This window comes from Leuciscus leuciscus, assembly GCF_965113295.1.
Source record: "Leuciscus leuciscus genome assembly, chromosome: 13".
NCBI classification, from domain to species: Eukaryota; Metazoa; Chordata; class Actinopteri; order Cypriniformes; family Leuciscidae; genus Leuciscus; species Leuciscus leuciscus.
Genome location: NC_138737.1, coordinates 11,345,203 through 11,370,005, shown reverse-complemented (window position 1 = coordinate 11,370,005; position 24,803 = coordinate 11,345,203). Strand labels below are relative to the sequence as shown.

The 24,803-nt window shown below is 38.1% G+C and overlaps 1 protein-coding gene across 1 annotated transcript in view; it reads right to left on the bottom strand.

Moving 5' to 3' along the window:
• The window catches only part of notch2 (notch receptor 2), a 53,818-nt gene extending 39,569 nt beyond the window's left edge, over window positions 1-14,249 (bottom strand). Inside the window, exon 1 of the mRNA XM_082189055.1 lies at window positions 13,910-14,249. Coding sequence (XP_082045181.1) covers window positions 13,910-13,982 — 73 coding nt within the window. The 5' untranslated portion in view covers window positions 13,983-14,249. The remainder of the gene's footprint in view (window positions 1-13,909) is intronic.
• Between the last annotated feature and the right edge of the window lie 10,554 nt (window positions 14,250-24,803).

Genomic DNA, 24,803 nt, shown 5'->3' with positions numbered 1-24,803 from the left:
ATAGCCTATATATTTGCATTTATTCTTACATTCACATTCGCAGTACAACCTCAAATAGGCACTTGCAACTTCTCAAATCTGTCACTGCAATTTCAAATTTCGCGCCTTGACTTTTGCTACTCTTTTCGCGATATATCTTGTGCACTTGAAACTCAGAGGCGGCGAGAGAGAAAGGGGGGTGGGAGTGGGGGTGTTCAAACGAGACGTTTTATTGGTTTTGCTACTCTTGCTACTCTTTTACCTTCATAGAGGTATCACAGATGTCACACCAGATACAACAGACCAGCTGACCAAAACACACATTACATAATGAAATGAAACATTTTAAAGTCACAAAAGGAGGTTGAAAAAGTGGTGGATGTGGTCTTCTCATCAACTCACATCTTTATTTAGCCAAACAACTTACATGGTGCAGATAAAAACAACACCTAAAACCACCAAATAAGTAAATGTTGAGATCTACTAGTGTTAACTGATATACTAATTAAGCATATTATTTGGCCATATAATCAGCTTTTCACATGCACCACAAACACATCCTCAAAGTCATGATGTTATTCACTCTGCAAACGTTCAATAGCAAATACACATAGTGCCTATAAAAAGCATTCACCCCCTTGCAAGTTTTCATGCTGCAGTGAACCGCAAAGGATTTAATTTGGCTTTTGTGTCACTTCACCCAAAAATATGCTTGTCAAGTGAAGTTGTTAAACACAAAATAATAATTTGCATAAGTATTCTGGTATTGACCTGGTATTGGTAATTAAAGGACAATTCCGGTGAAAAATGAACCTAGGGGTAATTAACACATGGTTCACGAGTCGATCGTTCCCTGGGATGCGTTTTCATGAAAATCGAATGTAAAGAGTTTTATCTTAAAAAACAGATTATCTTATAACGCTAGTATATGGGGCACAGAGTAAGTAAAAGTAAATCGCTAGTTAATACCACTAACAAGGCTTTTTTAAAAAATGATTTACTTTTACTTACTCTGTGCCCCATATACTAGCGTTATAAGATAATCTGTTTTTTAAGATAAAACTCTTTACATTCGATTTTCATGAAAACGCATCCCAGGAAACGATCGACTCGGTAACCATGTGTTAATTACCCCTAGGATCATTTTTCACCGGAATTGTCCTTTAATATCTGGCCACTGCAATTTCTCCCTTATTCATTCTTTTGCAAAAAATAAAAGATATTTTTAAGAATGTAATTGTTTTTGTTCATACAATGAAAGTCAGTGGGGTCCAAATAGTGCTTTCACTATTGGTTTGATTGCGTGGTCCGAATCAGAGTTCGATTGCTCCCCCTCCCCCGCTGGTCTCTGTTCACATTTTGTCCCGAACCGAGGTACAGTTGCGTCATCAAGCTACTACCAATTACCCATGTTGTTAACAGCTATGAAGAAGAAAGCGCCAAAATGGATACAGCTGCTTGCATCACTTTAGACACTTTTTATAACCTTTTTATAACCTTTGGTTTTGTTTCCAAAGCGTCAGCACATAACGGCACTTGTATCTATCTGCCGCGATTGTACTGTAAATGTTCTAAAGAACGCGGGAGTCCATTTGTGCTGAAGTTAAGCTGAAATGACATACATTCTCTTTGCTTCCAGTGCGTCAGTCATGCTTACACCATGTCCACACCAGTCGAGACAGTTGTCATGTCGTGTCGCACTGCACCGCAACAGCTTGATGCTGTCTACACTGCGACCACTGCAAATCCATTTGTTCTTTGCGTCAGAAGTAAAAGTAGCTCAAGTGCTTGAAGTATGTCAGAAATAGAACGAGGCAGCAGTTTACTGTCTGAGATTTGTCATGTCACGCCGCATTTAGTGTTGACAACATCGCTCATTATAATGGGTTCTATTCTCTTTTGTCACATCACGTCATGCAGCTAGCGTCCGGTGTAGACACTGCATTATCAGGAAAGTGAAAGAGAACACACACAAACAGTTTTATCGAATCATATGTTACCAATAGCTTTTTACTTCCACGATTTAGTACGATTGTGATCATATCAGCAGCGAACCATACCAGAGTTCACATGAACCATACCCCAGAACACCCTTTTTAAGCAGACTAGGGCATGGTTCATGGGTGAGCATTCGAGTTCGGAAAACTGCGTTCACATCATCCAAATGAACCAATCAAACGTCAATCAAACACGGGTGCGCACCAAAAGTGTGCTAGTGTGAAAGGACCCTTAGATTCTATTTGGACTCATTCTCATAAAATAAACTTCTCCCAAGACAAAAATGTCTTACCACCTTCACCAGGTTTCCCTCTAGGTTTCTTACTGTGTTCAGGACCTTCTGTGGAAAAGCATCTCCACGGCACAATGCTGCCACCGCTGCACTTCAAAGGCATGTTTCTGTTCACCCACACTGTTTGGCTCAATTTTGGTCCCATCAGAACCCAAAACCTTTATCCAGTCAACTTTAAAGTCTCCCACATGACTTCTGGAGAACTGCAGCTGAGATGTCATATGACATGTGAACAGCAGCTTTCTCTTTGCTACTCTCCAATAAAGCTATGACTGCTGATTCTCCTGTATCCATCCCCTGCCTGTTTTCTTTTCTTTTTCTTTTCTTTTTCCTTGAAAAGAGAGTTGCTTGAAGTCCACTTTTATCTTGAGTGTGTTCTGCCTTAATACTGACTAATCAGAAGCTGAACCATCCATATAAAGGTGTATATATACCACCTCTGTGACTACACACAGATGTCAAAACCAGAACCAATTGACTGCATCTGTGATGATTTAATGTAATATTAAAGATGGTGAATTCTTATTTTGAAGTACTGTGACTCTGTTAAATCAGAGAGGCCACTGTGCCAAATTAACTCCACTGTGATTCAATGCTGTATAACAAGAAAACATGGAAAAGTCAAAGCAAGATGAATACTTTCTATAGGCATTGTGTTCAGAGGCAGTGTCGTGCCAGGCATTTAATGTCCTGTGAGGTCAAAGCCTGCAACTGGAGAAAGGCGTTTGGTTGCACCCCCTTTTGGCAGCAACTGTGGTGGGAAATATTTGGGAGAAGTGGCTAAGCTGAGTGTGAAATTGTGCTTTCACAGAGATTTAAGAGCCAAGGGGAGGGGAACTGGAGTGCTGGAGATATGAGAAGGAAGAATAGAAGGCAAGAGCAGGAGTCAAGTGTGCTCAAGATGGCAAGAGGCAATAATGGAGAACAGAACGAGAGCGAAGGAGGCTGGGGAACCAAAAGACAGTAGATTGTGAAAAACACTTCTTTTTTTATTTTTTATAAATGTTCATTGCAGCACCTTAAGTTCAGTCAAAAAATCCTCTTTTTGTCTATAGGGTTCTTGAGTTTCCTATATGGTTCTTTGAAGATTACAAAAAAAAACTAAAAAGCCACTCCGCTGCAGCTAGCAAATCTTATTCCATTCAAAGTCTTCAAACGCACCATCATATGGTGTGAATATGTATAGTCAAGCCAAAACAACAAAAGTACTAAAACAGAAATTACGGTAAGCTCCAGGAAGAGCGTAAAGATTCTTTCTAATGAAAGGAAGTCAGGGCTCTAGACTGCAACTAAAACGGTCGCATTTCGCATTTGCGACCAAAAATATTAATGTGCGAGTGATAATTTGGCTGACATCGCCACAATATAAATTTACACGTTATGGTTAAAAATGTGCCTTTTTACCTGCATGTTCTGTGATGAGTAGCCATTCAGATATTTTACTGTGTTGACGTAATAAAATGAGACGACGCGCAGTAAAAATTGCAGTGGAAAAAAACCTCACTGAGTTCGAGCAAGCGCCAAAATACGCACGAGGACAGCCAGGATCAGCCTTCGGCATCAGAAACGCATGTCAAACCGAAAAACCGTCATCTCTATCGAGCAACAACGCTGATGGTGTGCCAGCATGAGAGAGAAAACGGCGGAGACACGTCAATGAATGAACATGCAAGTACTGTAAAAGTGCAGGAAGGCAGTGTCTATTTCGTACACACAACGCGGATAAACTGCAAAAGATAAACATTTCAGCTGTGTGGATGCAAACTAATCGTTAACAATTCTCATTTTTAATTGACACTGATATGGACTCTTCTTCTCAATATCTTTTAATCTTTGCTGTTTTCTGTTACTGCCTGAAATTCACATTATTTGTAGTGCAGTCATCCATAGTCTTTAATAATTTTGCCAGCTATTTAACATTTAGTCTTAGTCTTAGTGCTGTGTCAAATGTACTTTTTAGTTTTTATCATATTTAGTCAACCTTGCCCTGTTTTTATTCAGTCAAGTTTTAGTCAACTAAAAGCCTGGCATTTTAGTCTAGTTTTAGTCAATGAAAATGTAGTCATATTTTCGTCATGCTGCATAATTGTTAAAAAAATTGATATTAGGCTAATAATTATTTTGCTTAAAATTATAATCACAAAAATTGTTGTCCTTTGAGAAATTTTATTTGGTATGTGCATTTATTCATAGTCAAGATTCATGTTTTGAATTATAACAGAGGGTTTGATTGCAGTTTTAGTCACAGAAAGCAGCGCAAGCGGCTCGTGAAGGAACTTCATTTAAGCAGAATATCTCAAATGGAGATCGCTGAACTCCAGCGTTTCAGATCATCCGCACTTCTTCAGCAGTGTTGAGAGAGCGCGACGCATGGTTGCCAGAATGCAAATATTAAGTAAAACATCGGGTAGAAAACGTGTTTTTTAACAGAAAAGCTCTGATTGGGGGATTTCAATTCTTGAAACCTGGCAACCGCAAGCATGACAGCTCGTAGCGGCTTGTTAAAAACAGTCTCTAATACAAAAACAAAGAAAAGATTTAGTAATGCTTTTATTTGTTAACTACATTAATGACGTTGGTGTCGTCTCGTTATCGTCTCGTCTTAGTCATGGAAGAAAAGGTCGTCAACAAATATATTTCGTCATAGATTTACGAAATTAACTACATAGTTGCAGTAAGATTTGTACATTTTTGTAAACAATTAACAAACTTTCAGCTTTCAAATTCTGTAAATTTTATCACGAAATACAAGCAATAAATGTCATTTTGGCACTCTTTAATGTGGCAAGAGCTTGCAGGGCCTGAATTTCATTTTGGAAAATGGGGGGGAAATCCCCCCTTAGGTGATTCTTATGGGGGGGAATTTTTAATTTGAGGGGGGAGTTTAGACTTTTTTTTTTATTACATTTATCTCGCCTAAATGTTTGCTCCCTCATCGCATTTTTACAATGGGGTAATTTTGTTCTTAAGAATTTACACAACACAAGGAAGTTTGATTTCAATCTTTGAATTAAATTGAAAAAAGTAGCACAAATAAATACAATAGAATAAAGATACCAATAAAGAGAAATAAAGAGAGAAGTTTTTGCTTAGGTCTAACACTAGTATTCAGAAATACTACAGAGACTGAATAAAGTAATCAAATGTAAAATAACACTGGGTAGTATTTTAGTCCTGACTAAATTAAATACAAAGGCTATTAATGCTGATTCCTTAAAATGAAAGCTATGTTTTGTTGTTTTGACAACCAAATTAATGACAGACACATACGGCTGCTGTCACTGTAAGAGCTAGTGCACGGATTCTGTTTTCATTATACGGTCACGTGCGATTTATGCTTATTTAAGACATAACCGACTGTGTTTGGAGGATACTCACCAAGACCGAAATTGACATAATTTTCACATGTTTTTGACTGTTAAAGCGATATAATCCACGAAAAATAACTTTTGTTACCCGCGAGCTGTGTGTGAGGCGGCTTTACTCTGTATGTGTGCAGAGAGAAAAAAACATCTCTCAGAGTCAGACAGCGCGCAAGTACCGAATAGTTTAAAATCGCGTGAATGTTTAAACTGGTAAGACTTAAAAAGACGTGCAAATGGTAAACTTTAGTTACTCATGATGCAATGCTGGCCAGATTATGCAAGTGACAACTCCGTCTATCCCGCGACGCTTAACGAGCTGATAGAAGACGCAGCACCGCTGAACCACTCGCGCGGTTTGAGAAATTGCGTTTCGCAGACAGTTTTAAAATGACTGATTTGATTTTATAATCTGTGTGGATTCATTTACTAATACAACCTACAGGCTAAAGTGAATCAATATTTGCGGGAATTTCCCGCATTATAAGTGGGAGACCTGCGGGAATTGTTCAAATTACGCGCAATACCCGCAATCCCGCGCCGAAATTCAAGCCCTGAGCTTGTATAAAACAGCTTAAGAACAATCATGTCACATAACGTCAAATTTACCACATAAACGACCTTCGAATGTTTTCGAAGCCATGACAAGAAGCGATTTTAATCCTACTGCTGAAAAAATTACGAGAAAAAATAACTGCTGGGTTATTAATAATACCAATGTTTTTGAAAAAAAAAACATCTAAAAGGAATATTACAGTCTCCAATAACCCAATCACAGTCAAGGTGGGGCATTGCCATTTGAGCAGACGCTGAAGAGTGTATGAACACTGGTAAACTGAAGAGCTGTGCTAGCAGGTTAATAAACTCAACCAAATGCATCCTGTATTAGATTAATCAGATATGTACAACATAAAAGTACTATTACAACTAACATTTGCACAAAAGGATGAGAATGGGCACGTGAAAATGGCCGTGCTTGTCTGAATGTGTAACTTCTGTTGTGGATGCGCTCTTTCTATCAGTTCTGAAACATGGGCAACTAAAGCACAAAGAATTTTTTATAGCATTCTATTATAATAGTGTTCTCATTATAATGTTATGTTTATGGCAGATTGGCACTGTACATCAAATACAGCATGCTGTCTAATGCTAACCAATCAGACCTCAGGTACCGCCCAAAATGCCGCAATAGCCAATCAGAAAAAAAAGCTTATTATTTTTTTAAATCACGGTGATTATCGTTTTCATGATTGACCGTCGCTGTTACATCAAAGAGTACCCGAGTACTCGAGCACATCCCTAATTTTTATATTTTGAATGAACATTGAACAATGAGAGTTAGAAAGGAATTACACTGTTAGGCTTTTCTGTAGATTAATAATAAATGCATGTGTGAATATCCCGTTTATAGTTTTGTACATTTTGCAATATGATACAGTAGTTTAAAGGAATATTTAATCAAAATATGAAAATACTGAAATTTTCTTAACCTCATGTCATTTCAAATCCATGTGACAATCTTTCTGTAAAACATAGAGAGGGTATTTTGAAGAAAGTTTCATGCATCAGACATTTTTTCAATATTTTCTTTTGTCACTCAGAAGAATGAAAATCTTTTTGGTTGAACTATCACTTTTAAGTAGGTTTACTTTACATTTGACTACTTTTAAATTAAATTGTGTTCAATTTCTCAATGTCTACCTGAATAATTACTTGGAAAAAACTTGAAGCTATGGTTACTTGATTGAAAAACACTTGATGGCTATGAGCCATCTTTTTTAATTTAATTTGTTTGTTATACTAATATTTAACTTTTTACATCAATTAGTGTGTTCAGTAGCATACAGGTTTTGCTGGGGGATTGAAATTAGTATCAAGAGTTACGGCTGGTACAGCTACTGCCTACTGAAATTATGGTATTGTGACAACATTTATTTTCTAAGAGTGTGGACACAAAGTCTCATGGGCAAACATGATGAAGACAAAACTAGAGAATGTAAGAGAGTGTGAGAAACAAGTTAAGGGTGAGGCTTGCACAGAGAGAGGCTCGGCCCTGACTGGTCTGACAAGCTCCCCATATGCTTCACCAAACTGCCGGAGAGGAAGTTCTCAAAGGATTTTGAGACAGGCTTTCAGAAATGAACACTTTATAACTCCTCTTTACTTTCAGTCCTACTGAAGAGGCGTTTTTAAATCCTGTACAATCTTCTAAACCTCATGCACATCTAAATCCGGGATCTGCCAACCGTAAACCAGGCACTTGCACTGAAAGCCTGCACACCTGCTGCGATCAACATTCTGGCATGGAGTCAACATGATTCATTGCATCCCTGATCTGAGATCAGACTCTACTCTGAATGTCTAATAAATAATCAGACAGGCAGGAGGGAATCGTTCCTAGGTCAGGACGCTGCATGGGTTTAAAAGTCTCTGTATGGGCATCTGCTTTTTAAAAGACAAATTCACTCTGTTTATTGTGAGTTTCCTCACAAGCAAACAACAGCCAAAACTTTCACACGAACTCTGTTTAGAGTAACCAGGCTGTGATTAACCAAATGCTAAACATTTTGTCTTCATTTTTCCACATTCATGAGGCCAGAGCTCTGTCCCTGAGGTGTGAAGGAATGGAGCGAGGGGCAAATGTGAGGACAACATGAGAAAAAGAGGAGAAGAACCCAATGAAGAGAAGTGGGAGGTGATAAGTGGAATAGTTAAAAGAAGCAATTCACACTCATTTGTTAAAAACAAACGTTTCTTCATCTCCCCTTTTGTTAAACTCAAACTAATCACTAACAATCTAGTTCTTTCAGAAATGAATGACTGGATTGCATGTTCCACGACAGATATCAGGTAGACAGTAACAATGTTCAAAACTATATATTTTCAAATAAGTATGTAGTTTTGTGTTGCCTTCCCTGAACCACTGGTTTCAGGTGCACCTGATCCCGATCGGACGCGTTTCTCAGGCAGTGTTTGCATAACATGCATTCTTGCATTTAAAAACAGCTAAACGGAGCGCAACGAAATGGAACAGAATGCACAGGTCTTGAGACGTATTTTAAAAGTCCTATTTAAAAAGTAAACGACTATTTTTAACATGACACGATATAGAAAACGCATTGATCGAGGATGGGTGGTAAAAAAAATTAAATAAAACAGTGCATGATGCAATGCAATGGTCAAAGATGTCTGTTTGTTATGGCTATATCAGAGGTGCATTGAAAAGGTTGAATTTAAAGATGCAACTTACCAAAGAGGGTTTTAACATGCAAACTGTCAAACAACTAAAACACAATCTGCTGTTTAACGCAGCATTGCAAAAATATCAAAATACATTTAATACAATATATATATATGTGTGTGTGTGTGTGTGTGTGTGTGTGTGTGTGTGTGTGTGTGTGTGTGTGTGTGTGTGTGTGTGTGTGTGTGTGTGTGTGTGTGTGTGTGTGTGTGTGTAAAACAAGATGCAATGTTTCAAAGACATCTGTTGAAATGTGTAGGCTATAGCTGTAGTGATTGCTTCAAAGGGGATGAATTTGAAGCTTCACATCTAAAAATAAACTTGAGTTACAAAACAATACAACATACATTTATTGTTGTATGTTTTACATAATTTAATATAAAATAAATACATGTACACATGGATGGATGGATGGATGGAGTTAGATCCATCCAGCTATCTATCTATAATCGGACAGACAGACAGACAGACAGACAGACAGACGAGAGACTCCAGGGAACCGTAGCACAATCCACACTCAGTGCTGCCAGGATTCTCACCGCACAATTCTTTGACTCCCTCTTTTTCTTAGTCTTCTACATCTTGAACTCACAAACTCTTTCCTATCTGTAGTCTGCGTTTCTCATTCTCTGTCTCTTTTTCAGATAGGGCTCCAACAGTAACGTGACCAGATGTAAAAGAGTGACTCTCTCAGAGCTGGTTATAAATCAGTTGAAAACATCTACACAGCAGATTCATAACCCAAAGTGTATGGGAACTGAACACCAGTATTCAGAGTGTGTGTGAGTGAGTGAGTGAGTGAGTGAGTGAGTGAGTGAGTGAGTGAGTGAGTGAGTGAGTGAGTGAGTGAGTGAGTGAGTGAGTGAGTGAGTGAGAGTGTGTGTGTGTGTGCGTGTGCGTGTGCGTGTGTGTGTGTGTGTGTGTGTGTGTGTGTGTTTACTGGCACTGAACACTTGGGTGTACGATCTGAAGCCAACTCAAGCCTGCCTTTAATAAAAAGCAGTCCCATGTCTTTTTATCCCCACTAAATGCAGGATTGTGATCAGGGACTCTCTAAACTACATTCAGTGACTTATAAAGACTGATTTCAACACAAAATCTGTCTTCTATTAAATTTTAGGCTTTGCAGAGCTGAGGGAAATTAGTCTTGAATACATAAAACAGCTGTGATATAGAGAGCTGCCCACCCCTACGCCCACAAAAATACATGAAATAGGCCATGGTTTAACTTTATACAACGCCGTATCAGTCAGACATAAGTGTTGGTAACATTTGATCTGCCTTTGACTATCACAAATTCCAACAGCAACAGAACACATTTTTTTTAGAATTTTGTTGGACTTTTCAAGGAGGTTTTTCAGCTCAGTTTAGGTGAAAAATTGTACACTCAAGGAGTAATAGCACAACTAATCTAAAACAATGAGGTATCATTCATTCATGTCCATAAGTTATGTGTCAAAGTTTAGTATTTACTTTTAGATATTCATCAATTCAACTCTGACAATAAGCAATAGAAATAGTCATGTGGATCCTAGAGTCCTAATAAGGTCAAGGAGTGTTTCAAACAAAGTCTGTTTCTCCTCCTTCCTGATGTGGATCAGGCAGCATGAGTGTGTCGGAGCTCTTGCACAGGGCAGCTGGTTCACAGCTGTAAGCCTTGCTTGTTTGAAAGCCCCGCGACCAAACCCAGAACCCAAGGGACATCTCTGCTCGTGTGTGTGTCTCTCTCGCTCTTTGTTAGTGCTAATAGCTGCTGAGAGAGATGGGGAAGTAATTATGAGAGTCTGATAGGGCTGGGTTGAGAGGAAAGTACTCAGTGAGTGAGTGAGCGAGAGAGAGAAAGAGAGAGAGAAGAGAAGAGAAGAGATTTGTCGGCATTGGCCCACATCCATGCTGGACAGCAGAAGGAAGTTGTTCACGCTGAGTGAGGAAGTAACCCCATTTCCTGGCTTTTCTTATACAGCAAGTGCTCACTATTCTGTTAAACGTTAACATGGCAACAAACAATAAACCCTTCCCAAAGCCATATGTAATGAGGCAGGGGGCGTAATTGCGTACAGATTTGATGACATAAAGACAAAGGGAGGTTTTCAGTGGCTCTCATTAAATCTGTACGTCACATGTGGCTAAAAAGCACCCTGATTGTTTAATGATAGGCTGTGTCTAGTTTGGGAGGAAACCTGACAATTCTCAAAGCAACAACATTCCAATGAAAGTGTCCTGAGAACTGGCTATATGCTAACAATCAGAATGAACACTTTCACCACAACCTAAGTAGGAATCAATGCACCATATTGGTGGTTATTGTCTGATATTAGAGATTTTGTTTTATTTACTGTATCGGTTGATATTAGATACACTACTTTTCAAAAGTTTGGGGTCAGTAAGATTTTTGTAAAAGAAATTAATACTTTTATTCAGCATGGATGCATTCAATTTGTTAAAAGTGAGTATTCATCAAAGAATCCTGAAAATATTATCCCACAAAAAAACGTCCCACAAAAATATTAAGCATTGAACATTGATAATAAGAAGACATTTTTCTTAAGCACCAAATCAGCATATTAAAAAGATTTCGGAGGACCTTGTGATACTGAAGACTGGAGTATGATGCCGAAAATTTTGCTTTTCCATATTTTAAAATGGAATAAATTCCATTTTAAAATATATTCAAATAGAAAAGTTATTTTAAATACAAATAATTTTTCACAATATTACAAATTTTACTGTATTTTTCATCAAATAAACACAGCCTAAGAGGCTTTCTTTCAAAAACATTTAAAATTCTTACCAACCCCAAACTTTCAAACAGTAGCCTACTGTTTATATTGGTCAAAAAGTTTTCATTTAATTGTATACACTCAATTAGATTACCTTCGCCAACACTCTTTTAATTAATCTTTAAAAAAAACGAATAAATAATAACACTATAATCTTAAGATCTCTAAATAAATCCATTTTTCATATTGTACATTATAATGTTGTGATGCCTAATTTACTTGTAGCATTTACAATGACTGATTTTGGTTTTGTGTTTTATTCTTAATTCAGACAAAATAGTTTACAATTTCATTATAGCTTATCAATATCAAACATATTAAAATTGGTATATCCCTAATCACAAGCCCATTACAGATGAGAATGATTTCACATAATTAACATCAATACTTTCTGATGCACACACAGTCAGCAATAAGGAGGAAATGAGCCTGCATGACATGGCATGGTTCTTCTCAGGTCAAGCCTAAAAAGCTTGCATACACACACACACACACTCACACACAGGCACTGTGTATGTGTGTGTCTGGTGCCAGGCTAAGCACATTGCCATGTGGCAGGAATGCAGAACGTCTTAATTCCCACTTCATTTGTTAACCTGCTCTGGGGTTTTAATCCATGGATTTAACAAGCTTGAGCCTCTCACTCCATTCTGGCCTCCCGCTGGATTCTCCAACAATCTTACAAAAAAAGTTCAAGTCCAGGCATTCACGTACAACACAGATGGGAAGTAAAAGGCATCTCCCATCATTCTCTGGAACCTTTAAGCAAAACCCATGCTACAAGACTCAAAATCATCACTTTTGAGTTTTTTAAGTGCTCAGAAGCCAATGAGCGCAAGAGAATGAGTGACGTTCTTCAGGCTTGTAGTGTGTGTTTGGCAGTTCGCTGGGTGCAAAGAAAATTCACTCACTATATCCTAAACTGGAGAATTATTTCAAAATGTCATCATAACACAGCAAAGCTTCTTCCAGCGACCCGGTCAAGACCTCCACCGCACCAGCTGGTAGGATGTGGGCATCCCTGATATATGCACGACCGTGGGCCATTTCATAACTGGTCCGTTGTGTTCTGATAAGTGGGAGTTTGCCAGAGATAAATCACATTTCACACCAGAGAGGAGCAGCGGGTCAGAACCGTGGCCGGGCGGGCACCATGCATGCCGCTAGCAGGCGGGAACAATGGGCAAAATTCTTATTGCACACGCTGCAACGGCTGATGTGAGCAAATACATGCGACTTGAAACATCCTACACAACTGGGGCGACATGCCAGGCGAGAAAAGAAAGAAAAGCGAAATCAATCCCACCCCAAGGAATGATACCCAATACAGATGAACAAGGAGAAACATCATCTGTGGGACACAATGGGCGAGCTGCAGCATTGTGAAAATGAGTGCATCCAGAGGGAAATGTGTGTGTGTGTGTGTGTGTGTGAGAGAGAGAGAGAGAGAGAGAGAGAGAGAGAGAGGGAGGAATGTGAAACACCAACAGCAGCATTCCTCCCTCCTCTTGCCGAGCCTGCAGTCATTATATTGTCTTGTTTTTTTAGGCTCTATTCTGGAGGGATTGGGTCTGACTTGCATGTGGACTTTTAGTCATATTTTACATTATTCCATTTCCTCCAAACAAGAGCCTCTAATGCACCAACTGGCACTCTTTGTGTCTGAAACCTGCTGAGATGAGCTGCTAAGCATAAATAAACAGCCGTCAGATGGAAAACTCATCTTGAGAAATACAACTAGGCTATATGCAACTCATCCTTCAACTTCAGCTTTCTGGAAACATCGAAAGCACACAGTCCACACACACCTACCCCACAATAAAAACAGTAAAAAGGTTTGCTCCTCTCCTTCCTCTCAAATACAAACAAAACTAGTTAATTCCTTTATATTTCTAAAAAGTCCATATTTTCCCCTCATACGTGTCCATTTTGAATTCTTCTCTCACATAGTAAGAGCCGCTGCAGATTTTCTCCGCTCAGACTCTCACATCTGGGCAGAGGTGTGAAACACGAGTTACCCTCAGCAAGAAAGAAAAAAATTCCTGAGGGCTTTGTACATTTTTATGCAATTCATATATAGATGTCTTACACTTTTCTTTATTAATGCGCTTTAAATAACGTGAGGATGACACGCCATTCGAGGCCGTGCAGAACTGAAACGTGAGCGCTGATGCTTCACACCGCCGATACGTTACAGATGCGTATGACTATTTTTTTTTTAAATGTGTTCTGAAATAAAAGCTGTTAAAGTACTTACCATATGTTATTTTAAGGGAGCAGATAACAAGAAGGATGACTCTGCCCGAAGAGACACCGGGTAATTGGCCCATATTTTGAGTAGAATCCACATATAGTCGCCAGCGCGAGGCTGTGCTCCGTCAGGTTAAAGCGTAACGAATCTTAAAATGATCTTCAAATGTCGGAAAACGAATTATACTCGAAAGAGATGATGTCTTTTGACCGTCAGAATGTCTCGTTTGACCACATAAATCCGTATAGTGCCTTCATTTGTAAGTTTTCTTCACGTAGTTGAGCTGTTGATCTAACTTTCTGAACTTCTCTCTTCTTTTCGTCCCAGGCAGTCACTGAAGTCGCTGATGTTCTTCCGCCAACCCTACGGGTGGATCTATTGTCTGTGATGCGTCCATAAATAACGAGCTTCTCAATAGTTTACTTCCTAGAAGTCTTTAAAATATTTACAGAGTTAAATTGTGAATTTATTTAGCCTTATTGGGGTTTTGGAAGAAGGCTCAATTTTGTTACAAATATATTTTTTTTTCAGTGGCGGAGGAATTTTCACTCATTCGGCAAAGACTAGTATGACTCAAAATTAACCCGTTCATACTTTTTCCTCTCCACCCGTTGACGTTATTTCATAAATTACCCTCCCCTTTCTCTGGGGGGTTTGATTTAGGGAGTTTTATCCGTTAATTCATCGTCTTTCACATTTGCCAGACGTATGTGTAGGAATAGAAAACATATTAATAACAAAATGGTGTTGTTTTGGTAATATTTATTATTACCCAACAACCTCATTTTGTCATTAATCTGCTTTCGACTCGTTAATATTTGTAATTTGTGTGTGTAATATTTGTCCCAATACATTTGGATGACTTGGATGTTTATCCAAATTAGATTAAATATTATCATAAATTAACAGCAAATTTCTTCACAATTTCAAATATGAAGGAATATGAATATATATTATGTAGCCTATAGTGTTAATGTCTCATGTTATGTTTCATTTTCCACAGATGATCAGCAATTAAAAGGCTTTATGTGTGCTATATTACTGTAAACTAGCTTTTGTCATTTTGAAGCACTGAGGAATGGACACATTAAATATTACAGTTTTTCTCAGTCGCTTTGGTGCATTTCTCACATCACTATTTACATTTGCACAACAGTTAGTTCAACCTCCACAACATTTAGTCATTTGTGCACATCATAGTAGCAGTTTCTCATTCCTTCCAACAAATTGCAAATGCTTTTGGACATGCATCAATTACTTTCATACAACTCTCAGCTGTTTTATAACATTATCATTTGCTTATGTCATGTCTGTCAAAATTAACTGTACTTGTGAATGCTGAATAGTCATTCCACATAAAACTAATAGTCCTCATTTCATTGCTTGAGTCATTACATACAAAAATGTTGAACTAGTTGTCAAAATCTTTTTTTTCTTCTGAAAATGTCTCCTAAATTGAACAATTTCTCTCAGGTAAATCTCAGCTTTCACTGATGAGGAACGTCTGGATGTGCATGAATGATTACAGTACTATGTATGTTCAGTTCCAATATGTACTGCAATATTGTTTACAGTTGTGCACAGCTCTACCCAAAGGGAGTTTGTTTGTTGTAAATAAGGGTGTATTTTTTCTTTTGCACAATGCGGTGAACAAATTAGAATTGCAAAGAGCATATGCAGTAAAAATGTGAAACATACATATTCAGTGTCTTGTACTCAGTTACCTCACTATATACAGTAATTTGTAACTTTACTGTGTTTTTCAAATGGCTGTGCAAATAGTATATAGTACTGTCTTGAGCATTTTCAGGTAGTGTCACCAAGATCTGACTTTTTTGCATTGGAAAACATTTACAGAGTAAACTGTCATAATGAAAACATGACAAAGCCATTTGACTATCTTGTTCATAAACAATGGTGTCAGGACTTTTCATCTTGATAACACTGACACTTTCATTGACATGAATACTTGCTTTTGAGGAATGAGCTATCCATTTTGAGCAAGTGATACGCTTTTGCAGGTTATCAAGTAGGTTTTGCAGTTTGTACTAATTGTTTTGAGAACTGCATTACCTGTTGTACAAATGTAAATAGTGATGTGAGAAATGCACCAAAGCGACTGAGAAAAACTGTAATACAATGAAATATGTATTGCTTATATATAGATAATGTGCATGAATTTATTTATAATAAATCCTGCAATATTCCATAAAAAAAAAGAAAAAAGAATTGTCCATTTTGATTTCATGGTGACTTTGAAGTCCATGTCAAGTCAGATTTTGGTGAATACGTATAGCGGCCTGAGTCCAGCTTTCTGAGTTTCAATCTTAGCATAACAGCAAACACAATATCCTCACAAATGTGTCATTCAAAGCTTTTGAGAGTCCTAACAAAATTGGCCAACCATCTGCTGACATGGGAAATTTATATCAGTCAGTGAAACAAGTCCTGCCCCAGTTCTTTCAACCAACATCACATCAAAACAACACAAATATGTCATGAATCAAGCACCATATACCCTGAGATCATCAAAGATGTGCTGTGGACACCATTGTTTGAGATGTTATGTTAAATGGGCTCCTGTTGTAAAGGTAAAATAAACAAATCAATCCCTTTTTTGTTCATGTCCTCCGTTGCTTTCTGATGAAAGACTTTTCATTGAATAGAGCAAATTAACCCTTCCAGTTTCCATGTAGGGGGTCCAGCTTTGGTTTCCCTAGCTGACTGCAATAAAGGGATTGCTGTGCCATAATGCCTTCCTCCAGGGTGCCATAGACTTTCTGTTCTTTCCCTATTTTTCCAGACCCAGACAGCTTGCAGGTCTCAGCTCATTTCTCAAGGATGACCTTTTCAGATGCACATCATGTGATTTTCAATTACTGCTCTAGTTATTGCAAATATAGAGGTATTTGATTATTACAATCTGTTTTTTTGTTTTGTTTTGGGTGGGAGGGGGAGGGGGGCCTTGGCTGACATCATAAAAAAATGTTTTCCATAAATGTAATCTTTACTGAAAATATTGCATAATTTCAACATCGTTTGTTTTATCAACGTCACATTCATTTCATGGCTTCACACTGAACAATTCTAACCTATTATTTAATTTTTACTAGGAGTTTCTATTGGAATCTCCCCTAAAGTCCCTACAAAAACAACGGCTTCAATCTTTGGGTGTGCCATCTGTGCCGTTGAGCTCAGATTATGCTCATTTAGCACAAAAAAAAAAAAAAAACATCTGTGCATTGCGTCAGCTGAAGCCATCTGTAAAACTTAGTTTCCTTTATTGTTATTTTAAATGTCTAGAAAATGAAAATGTCTGAGCAGGATCTAAGCATATTTTCCATAGTAAAGGGAAGAGAGTAAAGCTGCTTCTTCTTGCACGTCAACTCAAGTAGAACAAAAAATAATAATTTGTTGTAAATTTAGCAATTGATGAGCACCTCAACAAGCAACATATTTGGTGTTACGTCAGTGGCAGAGTAAGTAAAAACACCTTTATCGACTGGCCTCAAATTTATACAAACCTCTCAAAGTTGGAACAAACTTCATCCCAGATTGATGGACACTTGATGCCAGGGCTGCAAATGTAAATATCAAAATGAATGAATGTACCCATGAAAAGGCAAAGGTCATCTGGGAACTGCTGGGACAATTTTTAATGGCCTGCCATCCAAAGGGTGATTTATCTCAGTAGTAATGCGTCAAGTGGGCTGGATAAAACACTGATATATGGTGGCTAGGTGGCATCAGAAGACTGATTGCCTCTCGATTGGCTACCTACACCCCCACCTCTTCTGCCCACCCTTCATCAGCGTGGGAAACTACACTTAGTAAACACCAAAAATTCAGCCCTGACATTTAAGGAGGAAGTTACCAGATTGAGAATATTAGATAGATAGATAGATAGATAGATAGATAGATAGATAGATAGATAGATAGATAGATAGATAGATAGATAGATAGATAGATAGATAGATAGATAGATAGATAGATAGATAGATAGATAGATAGATAGATAGATAGATAGATAGATAGATAGATAGATAGATAGATAGATAGATAGATAGATAGATACTGACGAAATCCGGCGGAAGCATCATCTATCTCTCACTCCGTTAAAATGAAATGGGAGAGAGGCATAGGAAGTGAGGGGTATATTTAGTGGTAGATTATCTCCCTCTTCCTGTGACCTTTCATTTACACTTCAACATAAACTGGATGGCCCAGCAAAAACTGTAGCAGTTGCTGTAAGATGAGAGAGTGTTGATCACAAAGGCTTAAGATCTTCAAATCCAAATGTGTAACATAAAAATGATTAAGGGATTTTTTTGTGTGTGCAACTCATCCCTACTATATGTTTACTTCAGAAACCTTTTTCAAACCTTTGGAAAAGAGGCAATTAGATGACAGCAGGTGAGGCATGGGAAAAGACAATGCATGGATTAGTTTAACATGTTAACTAATTTCTGCTCATCGTTTCCAATACGTTTATTTACAACATATACCCATGCATCATCACATTAGATCATCACATGACTTTTTACACACAAAACAGATCTACAAAAGTCATCCGCAAAAAACTTAATTTATCAAAATCTAATATAAATGCCGGCATTGCAATGATGCCATAGTTTTGTTGATAAAATAGGCCAATCTTTCCTCCAGAATGGGAATTAAATAGAAAGAGTTTGTTGTGATGTGATGAGCCATGTGACATGCAGTGGGCCTGTAATTTGCATCAGCATTATGAATATGTCACACATGAAGCTGGAAAACTGTGCTCTTTTGAATGTAAGGTGTGTCTGAACACAATGGAGTGTTTGTACCGTTTGACAACAATATGCTAACAGGTAAAAGACCCAAAATCAGAAAGAGAACATGAAAATGACCTGGATATGGACCAAATATGCAACAGATGTCAAAATTCAAAATTGAAAGATTTACTTCCCTTTAACATGAGCTGGAAATCGAATTGGCCACACCAGAGGAAATACATTTTTTAAAAGAAATGACAGAAAGAACCACTTGTATTGCAATTTAAAGAAATTCTAGGTAATTCAATGAATATTAGGGCCTATAAACCATTAAACCTCAAGGCTTCAAAATTATCTTCATAAACATAGCTTTGCCTATTAAAAACCTCACCTAAGAATTGAATTTGATATTTATACCATACACTCTAAACAAAAATGGTGCTAAATAGCACTAAAAGTGGTTCATTGGCTTGTAATCATAGGGGAACCACTTTAAGTGCCATATAGCACCTACCTTTGTCAAATGGTGCTATGTAGAACCATAAGAGGTGCCATATAGCACCTTAACCACCCCAAAGAACCGCTAAAGAACCGCTGAAGAACCAAACTGGGCTTAACAGGTTCTTTAAATGGTAGTGGTGCTATATAGCACCTTAACCACCGCAAAGAACCCCTGAAGAACCATTTTTTTTTAGTGTGTAGGTCTATCTGCTCTGACCCCTAAAAATGTGTTAGATGTAATAAAACAAAGTCAAGTTGATTCAGTCATTTAAAATAATATTTCGGCTTAAATAAACATTGTTTAGATGTTACCACCTTTTTGGGTTACCTGACAAAAAATATAGATATTGTAAAATGTGTACATATAATCTGCCATTTACAAATAAGATTTCTGTTTGATGTCTGTGATAATGTGCATTGAGCTCCTTTTAAATGACTGATTAACATTAACAAGAAATGTAATACAGCAATAATTATAGGGCCCAAAAGAGGCTGTGAGAATTTGCACATCATCTTCAAGTTCTCAAGACTTTGGTTCACTTTGCGCAAGTGTTGCAGCACCACACTACTTCTAACCGTTTCACAGTGGTCGGCGGCTCTGGGTCGGCTTGCGGCCCCTTCTGACGCAGCCTGGCATGAAAACTTGTCCTCAGAGGGGCAAAGACAGTAGAAAGGTTACTGGAAGAAGGCGTAAGGAGAGAGCTGACAGTTAAAGCAGTGAGGTTCCTAAGGGGGAGAATTTTGTCCGTGTCCTGTAAGCGGACCTTGGGTCTTGGCTGGAGCAGGTGCGTGGAATTTGCTGTTGCAAATGTGACGTCTACTCAGCCATCACATACACGGTGAGAGGGCTATTTATACAGCACTGTGGGAAAAGGAGAGCGCACTTGTTTATGAGCATTGACCTACAGACATGAAGAAAGAAGGCCATGCCATTTCAGCCTTAGACCCATTAGTGACATCAAGGTCAAAGTCTGCATGCGGACACATGCAGTTCATATTTACATAACCCTTACAGAATCAGTAAGATGTTCATCATTTTTCATCTATCAAAATAGGTTTTCACTATCAAAATAGTAATTTTTACTATTAACTAACTATTAACTGTGACTTTTGCCTCAGTAAACTCCTAATTAATATATATATATATATATTATAATTTAAGTTCATTGTTTTTAAGTAATTTGACATATAGTCCACAAGACAAAATAAATGAAATAGCCTATGATAACAATACATATGTTAATTAATAATAATAATAACAATAATGGAAATAATAGCATGTGATGTTTGAGGAGGTAACACACCATTTTAACAACAGGATGATTTGTGTAAAGTTATTATTTTGTTTTGTGAAATGTAGGCATATATCTGTTTTATTTATTTATTTATTTATTTTAAAAGGTACATCTTAGATGCACCTATGAGGAAAAATTTCACTGTAACACAACTGTAATTGATTATGATGTAAGAACCATTGTGATGATCCATTACAAGTGTGGGTATGTGGGTTACAGTTGTAGGGTATGGCAAATCGTTTTAGAGCTCATGCTGAATAAGCCGCCCTTTGATTTTCTGAGGCTGGTCCCACTGGTTTAAAAGTGCACTGAGGTCAAAGTAATTCTCTATGCTCGGTAGCCTCTCACACAGTCCAAAGGGAATAAGGGAGAGAGAGAGACAAAGAGATATATTTAATAAAAGATCAGTGATGGAAGTGCTGAGAATATCAAAATATACACAGATTTGTGTATTACAGGCAGTATAAATACATACACACAGACAGAGACACATATGCATACATGTAAGTGCATGACAATTGGGGAAAGTGTTTAAGTGAGTGAGCCTGGTGTTTTTCCTGCCATGGGTTAATTGTGTCATAAATCCAACTTGATGGCAGGCATGACTGGTATTCACACCTCCAACTTCAACAGTCTCCCCCAGCAGCGTAGCTAATCTAGATCGGACACTATTAATACTGCCATCTGCAGTCACCAGCTTGACACATAGTAAGTGCTCCTGCAGGTAAACCAGAGAGCTTTTTTTTAACAGAGCAGACAGTATTTCCAGGCATATTGGAGAGGTTATCATTAATGGAACATTTCAGGTTCAATATATAAGTTATCGTCAGCATCTGTGGTATAATGACCTATTGCAGTTAATAAATCAATAAAACACAATTTTAAAAGAATGAGGACAATTTTGGTTTCAACTGAGGTTTCAAACAGAATTGCAAAAATAACTGTTTTCACTGTATCTTCACTGTATAACTTCCCTGTTGAAATAAACCAACCGAAGCTGGTTTGCTGGTCTTTGTTGGTCTCCTAGTCTGGTTAGGATGGTATGTTGGCTGGTTTTAGAGGGGTTTTGGGCACTTTTTAGCCTGCCCACAGCTAAACATGTGCTTGGACAGACTGGAAGACCAGCTTAAAGGGTTAGTTCACCCAAAAATTACATTTCTGTCATTAATTAAGGCCAATTTATACTTCTGCGTCGAGTGTACGCCGTAGTGTACGTCGTAGGGTACGCACGTAGGCGACGCCGTCGTGAGCATTTATACTTCTGCGAATGTCTGTGTTGCTCTGCAGTTACACCGCCGAAACGCTAGTTGGCGCGGGTGGGTTTTAATGTTCCAGTTCCACTGTGTTTACATTCCTCGCGGCTGTTTTGAGTTTAGGTTTCTACGAGCAATGGCGACTGAAGGAGTCATACAGATGGCTGTATTTCCGCACTTCTTAAAGCAATCTCTCGGTCACTTGGTCTATTTCCATGGCTCTTCACTGATCTTCGGAATTTAAAAATGGCGGGCGGGCGGTGCAGAGTGCAGAAGATCATTCCGGAAATGGGTAGGAGGAAACGCGATGCTATCCAGCCGACCAATCACAGATCTTGCGGTCCGCGTCGCCGCGACGCGTAGTTACATTTTTGAGGAGGTGCGCGTCAGGGTACGGCGAAGGGTACGACGTATGGTACACGTCAATGCGTATGCTACGCCGTACCTTCTACGCGCACCCGACGCAGAAGTATAAATTGGCCTTTACTCACCCTCACCCTGTAGTTTCAACCCTGTAAGACCTTAGTTCATCTTCGGAACACAAATGAATATATTTTTAATGAATCCGAGAGCTTTCTGACCCCCCAACAGACTGCAAAGTAATGACCACTTTCAAGGCCCAGAAAGATAGTAAAGACATTGTTAAAATAGTCCTTAATTTTATGAAGCGACAAGAATACTTGAATACTAAAAAAATCTACTTAAATGTCCTAATTGAACTAAGGCCTAATCCTGGCTTGATCTAAGCCCTATCAGTGAAATCTAGTTCACGTGTTAGCAATATTCTGTATCACAAATTCCTGTAATGTTTGAATGGTATAGACAAGGTGCAAAATAAGAAAAAAAACAAAAACAAATTGATGATCAATGGTAGTCCCCCAAAAAAAAGAAAAAAAAAAGATTTAAACAACTAATTTTTTCTCAGAACTGAACCTGAGAAATGTTCTTCAAAGCTTATGTTAATCGGACAGATGAAGTAGCCCTACAGATCTAACCTAATTACAGTGGCACATTACTATACGTTCCCATATGGCTGATGAGTTGTACATACGAGGTTTAGTGTGACCTCGGTACGAGGGTCACTCCCTTTAGTGTGTGTAATGGAGATTGTGTACACAGGGTGAAGGGGCATCAAGCTTCAGCCGTCAGTCTTGTTTCAGGCTTGGTGAGGGTGGAGGGCAGTTCCCAGGCCCCCATGTGTACGTTGGGGGGCAATAACTCACAAGCTCCCTCAGAACTTCCTCTTTCGTCCCTGGTTTTTACAACCCCGTAGACTGGAGTACAGCTGCTCTTGCTCAGCGGTGCGAATTGAGGGAGCGTGAGAGAGAAGAAACAGGAGGAGAGACAAGACAGCAGGAGAGCTGATGGAGAAAGGTGAAATCACAGTGTCAATTTGAACAACGAGCAGGAGAAAGAGGAAGCCTTAAGATTCAAGGCATTTTGTGAGAAATATGGCAAACAGAACTACAATATGGTTACAAAACGTCACTGTGTGTAAGAACGACAATATACTGACGCTGTGTGATTTATGATGGTTAAAGCGTCACTATAACAAATGAGAATGGCTTGACAAACAATTTATCAACCTTTATCAATTCAATAAAATATATTGGACCCCTTACAAATCTTTTCCACCATACTGCACACAAAATATTATAGTAAATACAATAATACAATGCAACTTGGTATTACATGCCACGGTCATCACAAAAAAAGAAAGATATCCAACGAAACAACGTTTTCAGAAAAAAAACCTATACCGCCATGATGCTGGGTTTTATATTTCGAAGGTGTTGCGCACTGGCCAAAAATCAAAAGAGCCTTGAACTCTCCTTCAAAGCAAGTCAAACTGATTTTTGGTAAATTTTATCACCTGCCAGACAATGATTCGTAGAAAAGTAATAGCAACAACCATGTAGGACACATTACATGTTTAGTAAGAAATTAATTTGTTCATTTTAAATAATATTTTTTTTATTATATTAAAATAGAGATGTTATTTTAAATTGTAATAATATTTGACGATAGTATTGTTTGTACTGTATTTTTTATCAAATAAATGCAGCGTTGGTGAGCATATGACTTCTTTCAAAAACAAAAAAATTGGTAACACTTCACCATAAGGTCTCATTTGTTGACATTAGTTAATGCAAATAACTAACAGACTATTAACTACATATATTTACAGCATTTATTAGCCTATGTTAATGTTAGTTAATACAAATTCTGAAAGTTCACAGTGCATAATTAGATCAACTAATGTTAACGAATGCATAAAATATATTAGTAAAAGTTCAAATGAACATTAAGTAAGATGAATAAATACTGTATTGTTCATTGTTAGTTCATGTAAACGTATGTAGTTAAGTAATGTTTACAAATGAAACCTTATTGTAAAGTGTTACCAAAAAATCCTCCCAACCCCAAACTTCTGAATCATATACGTGTGTGTGTGTGTGTGTGTGTGTGTGTGTGTGTGTGTGTGTGTGTGTGTGTGTGTGTGTGTGTGTGTGTGTGGCCAAATAGGCCTACAATAGTAAATAACTATTAACTAGAATGGTTTGCCAGTCCTCACCAAAACCATCCAATCACTTGTTCACACATTTCAGTAACTTTCCCTGTAAACTGCTCAGAAACAGTGTGTGCGTGTGCATAATCAGTTTATGGTGCGTTTAGTACATGTGCAGCATACACGACCCCTGATCACACCAAGTATTTTAATCCAATCGGCTTCGTTTTCACATGACTGTCACGCACCCCTGCCACCATGGCAACAGAAAAGAGAGACGGGAAGAAAGTAGAAAAGAGAGCAAGAGATAGGAGTGGAAAATGTTCCCTCTTCGCCTCTGGCCTTATTACAACTATTAGTTCTGAATCTGACCTCATCTGAACCCCATCTTGTAAATGAGCGCTTGGCTGTTGTCCGGCCCAGTCTGTATCACACTAGAGAAACTTTTCAAGCGGTGTTGATGATCAACAGTAAGCAAACACTTCCCTTCTCACACAGCTTCCCACAGTGTCAGATAAAGGTCTTCTACGAAGGTGAGATAGAAAAAACAGATACACCATTTTCTCAGGTCACAATGGCACAGAAGGG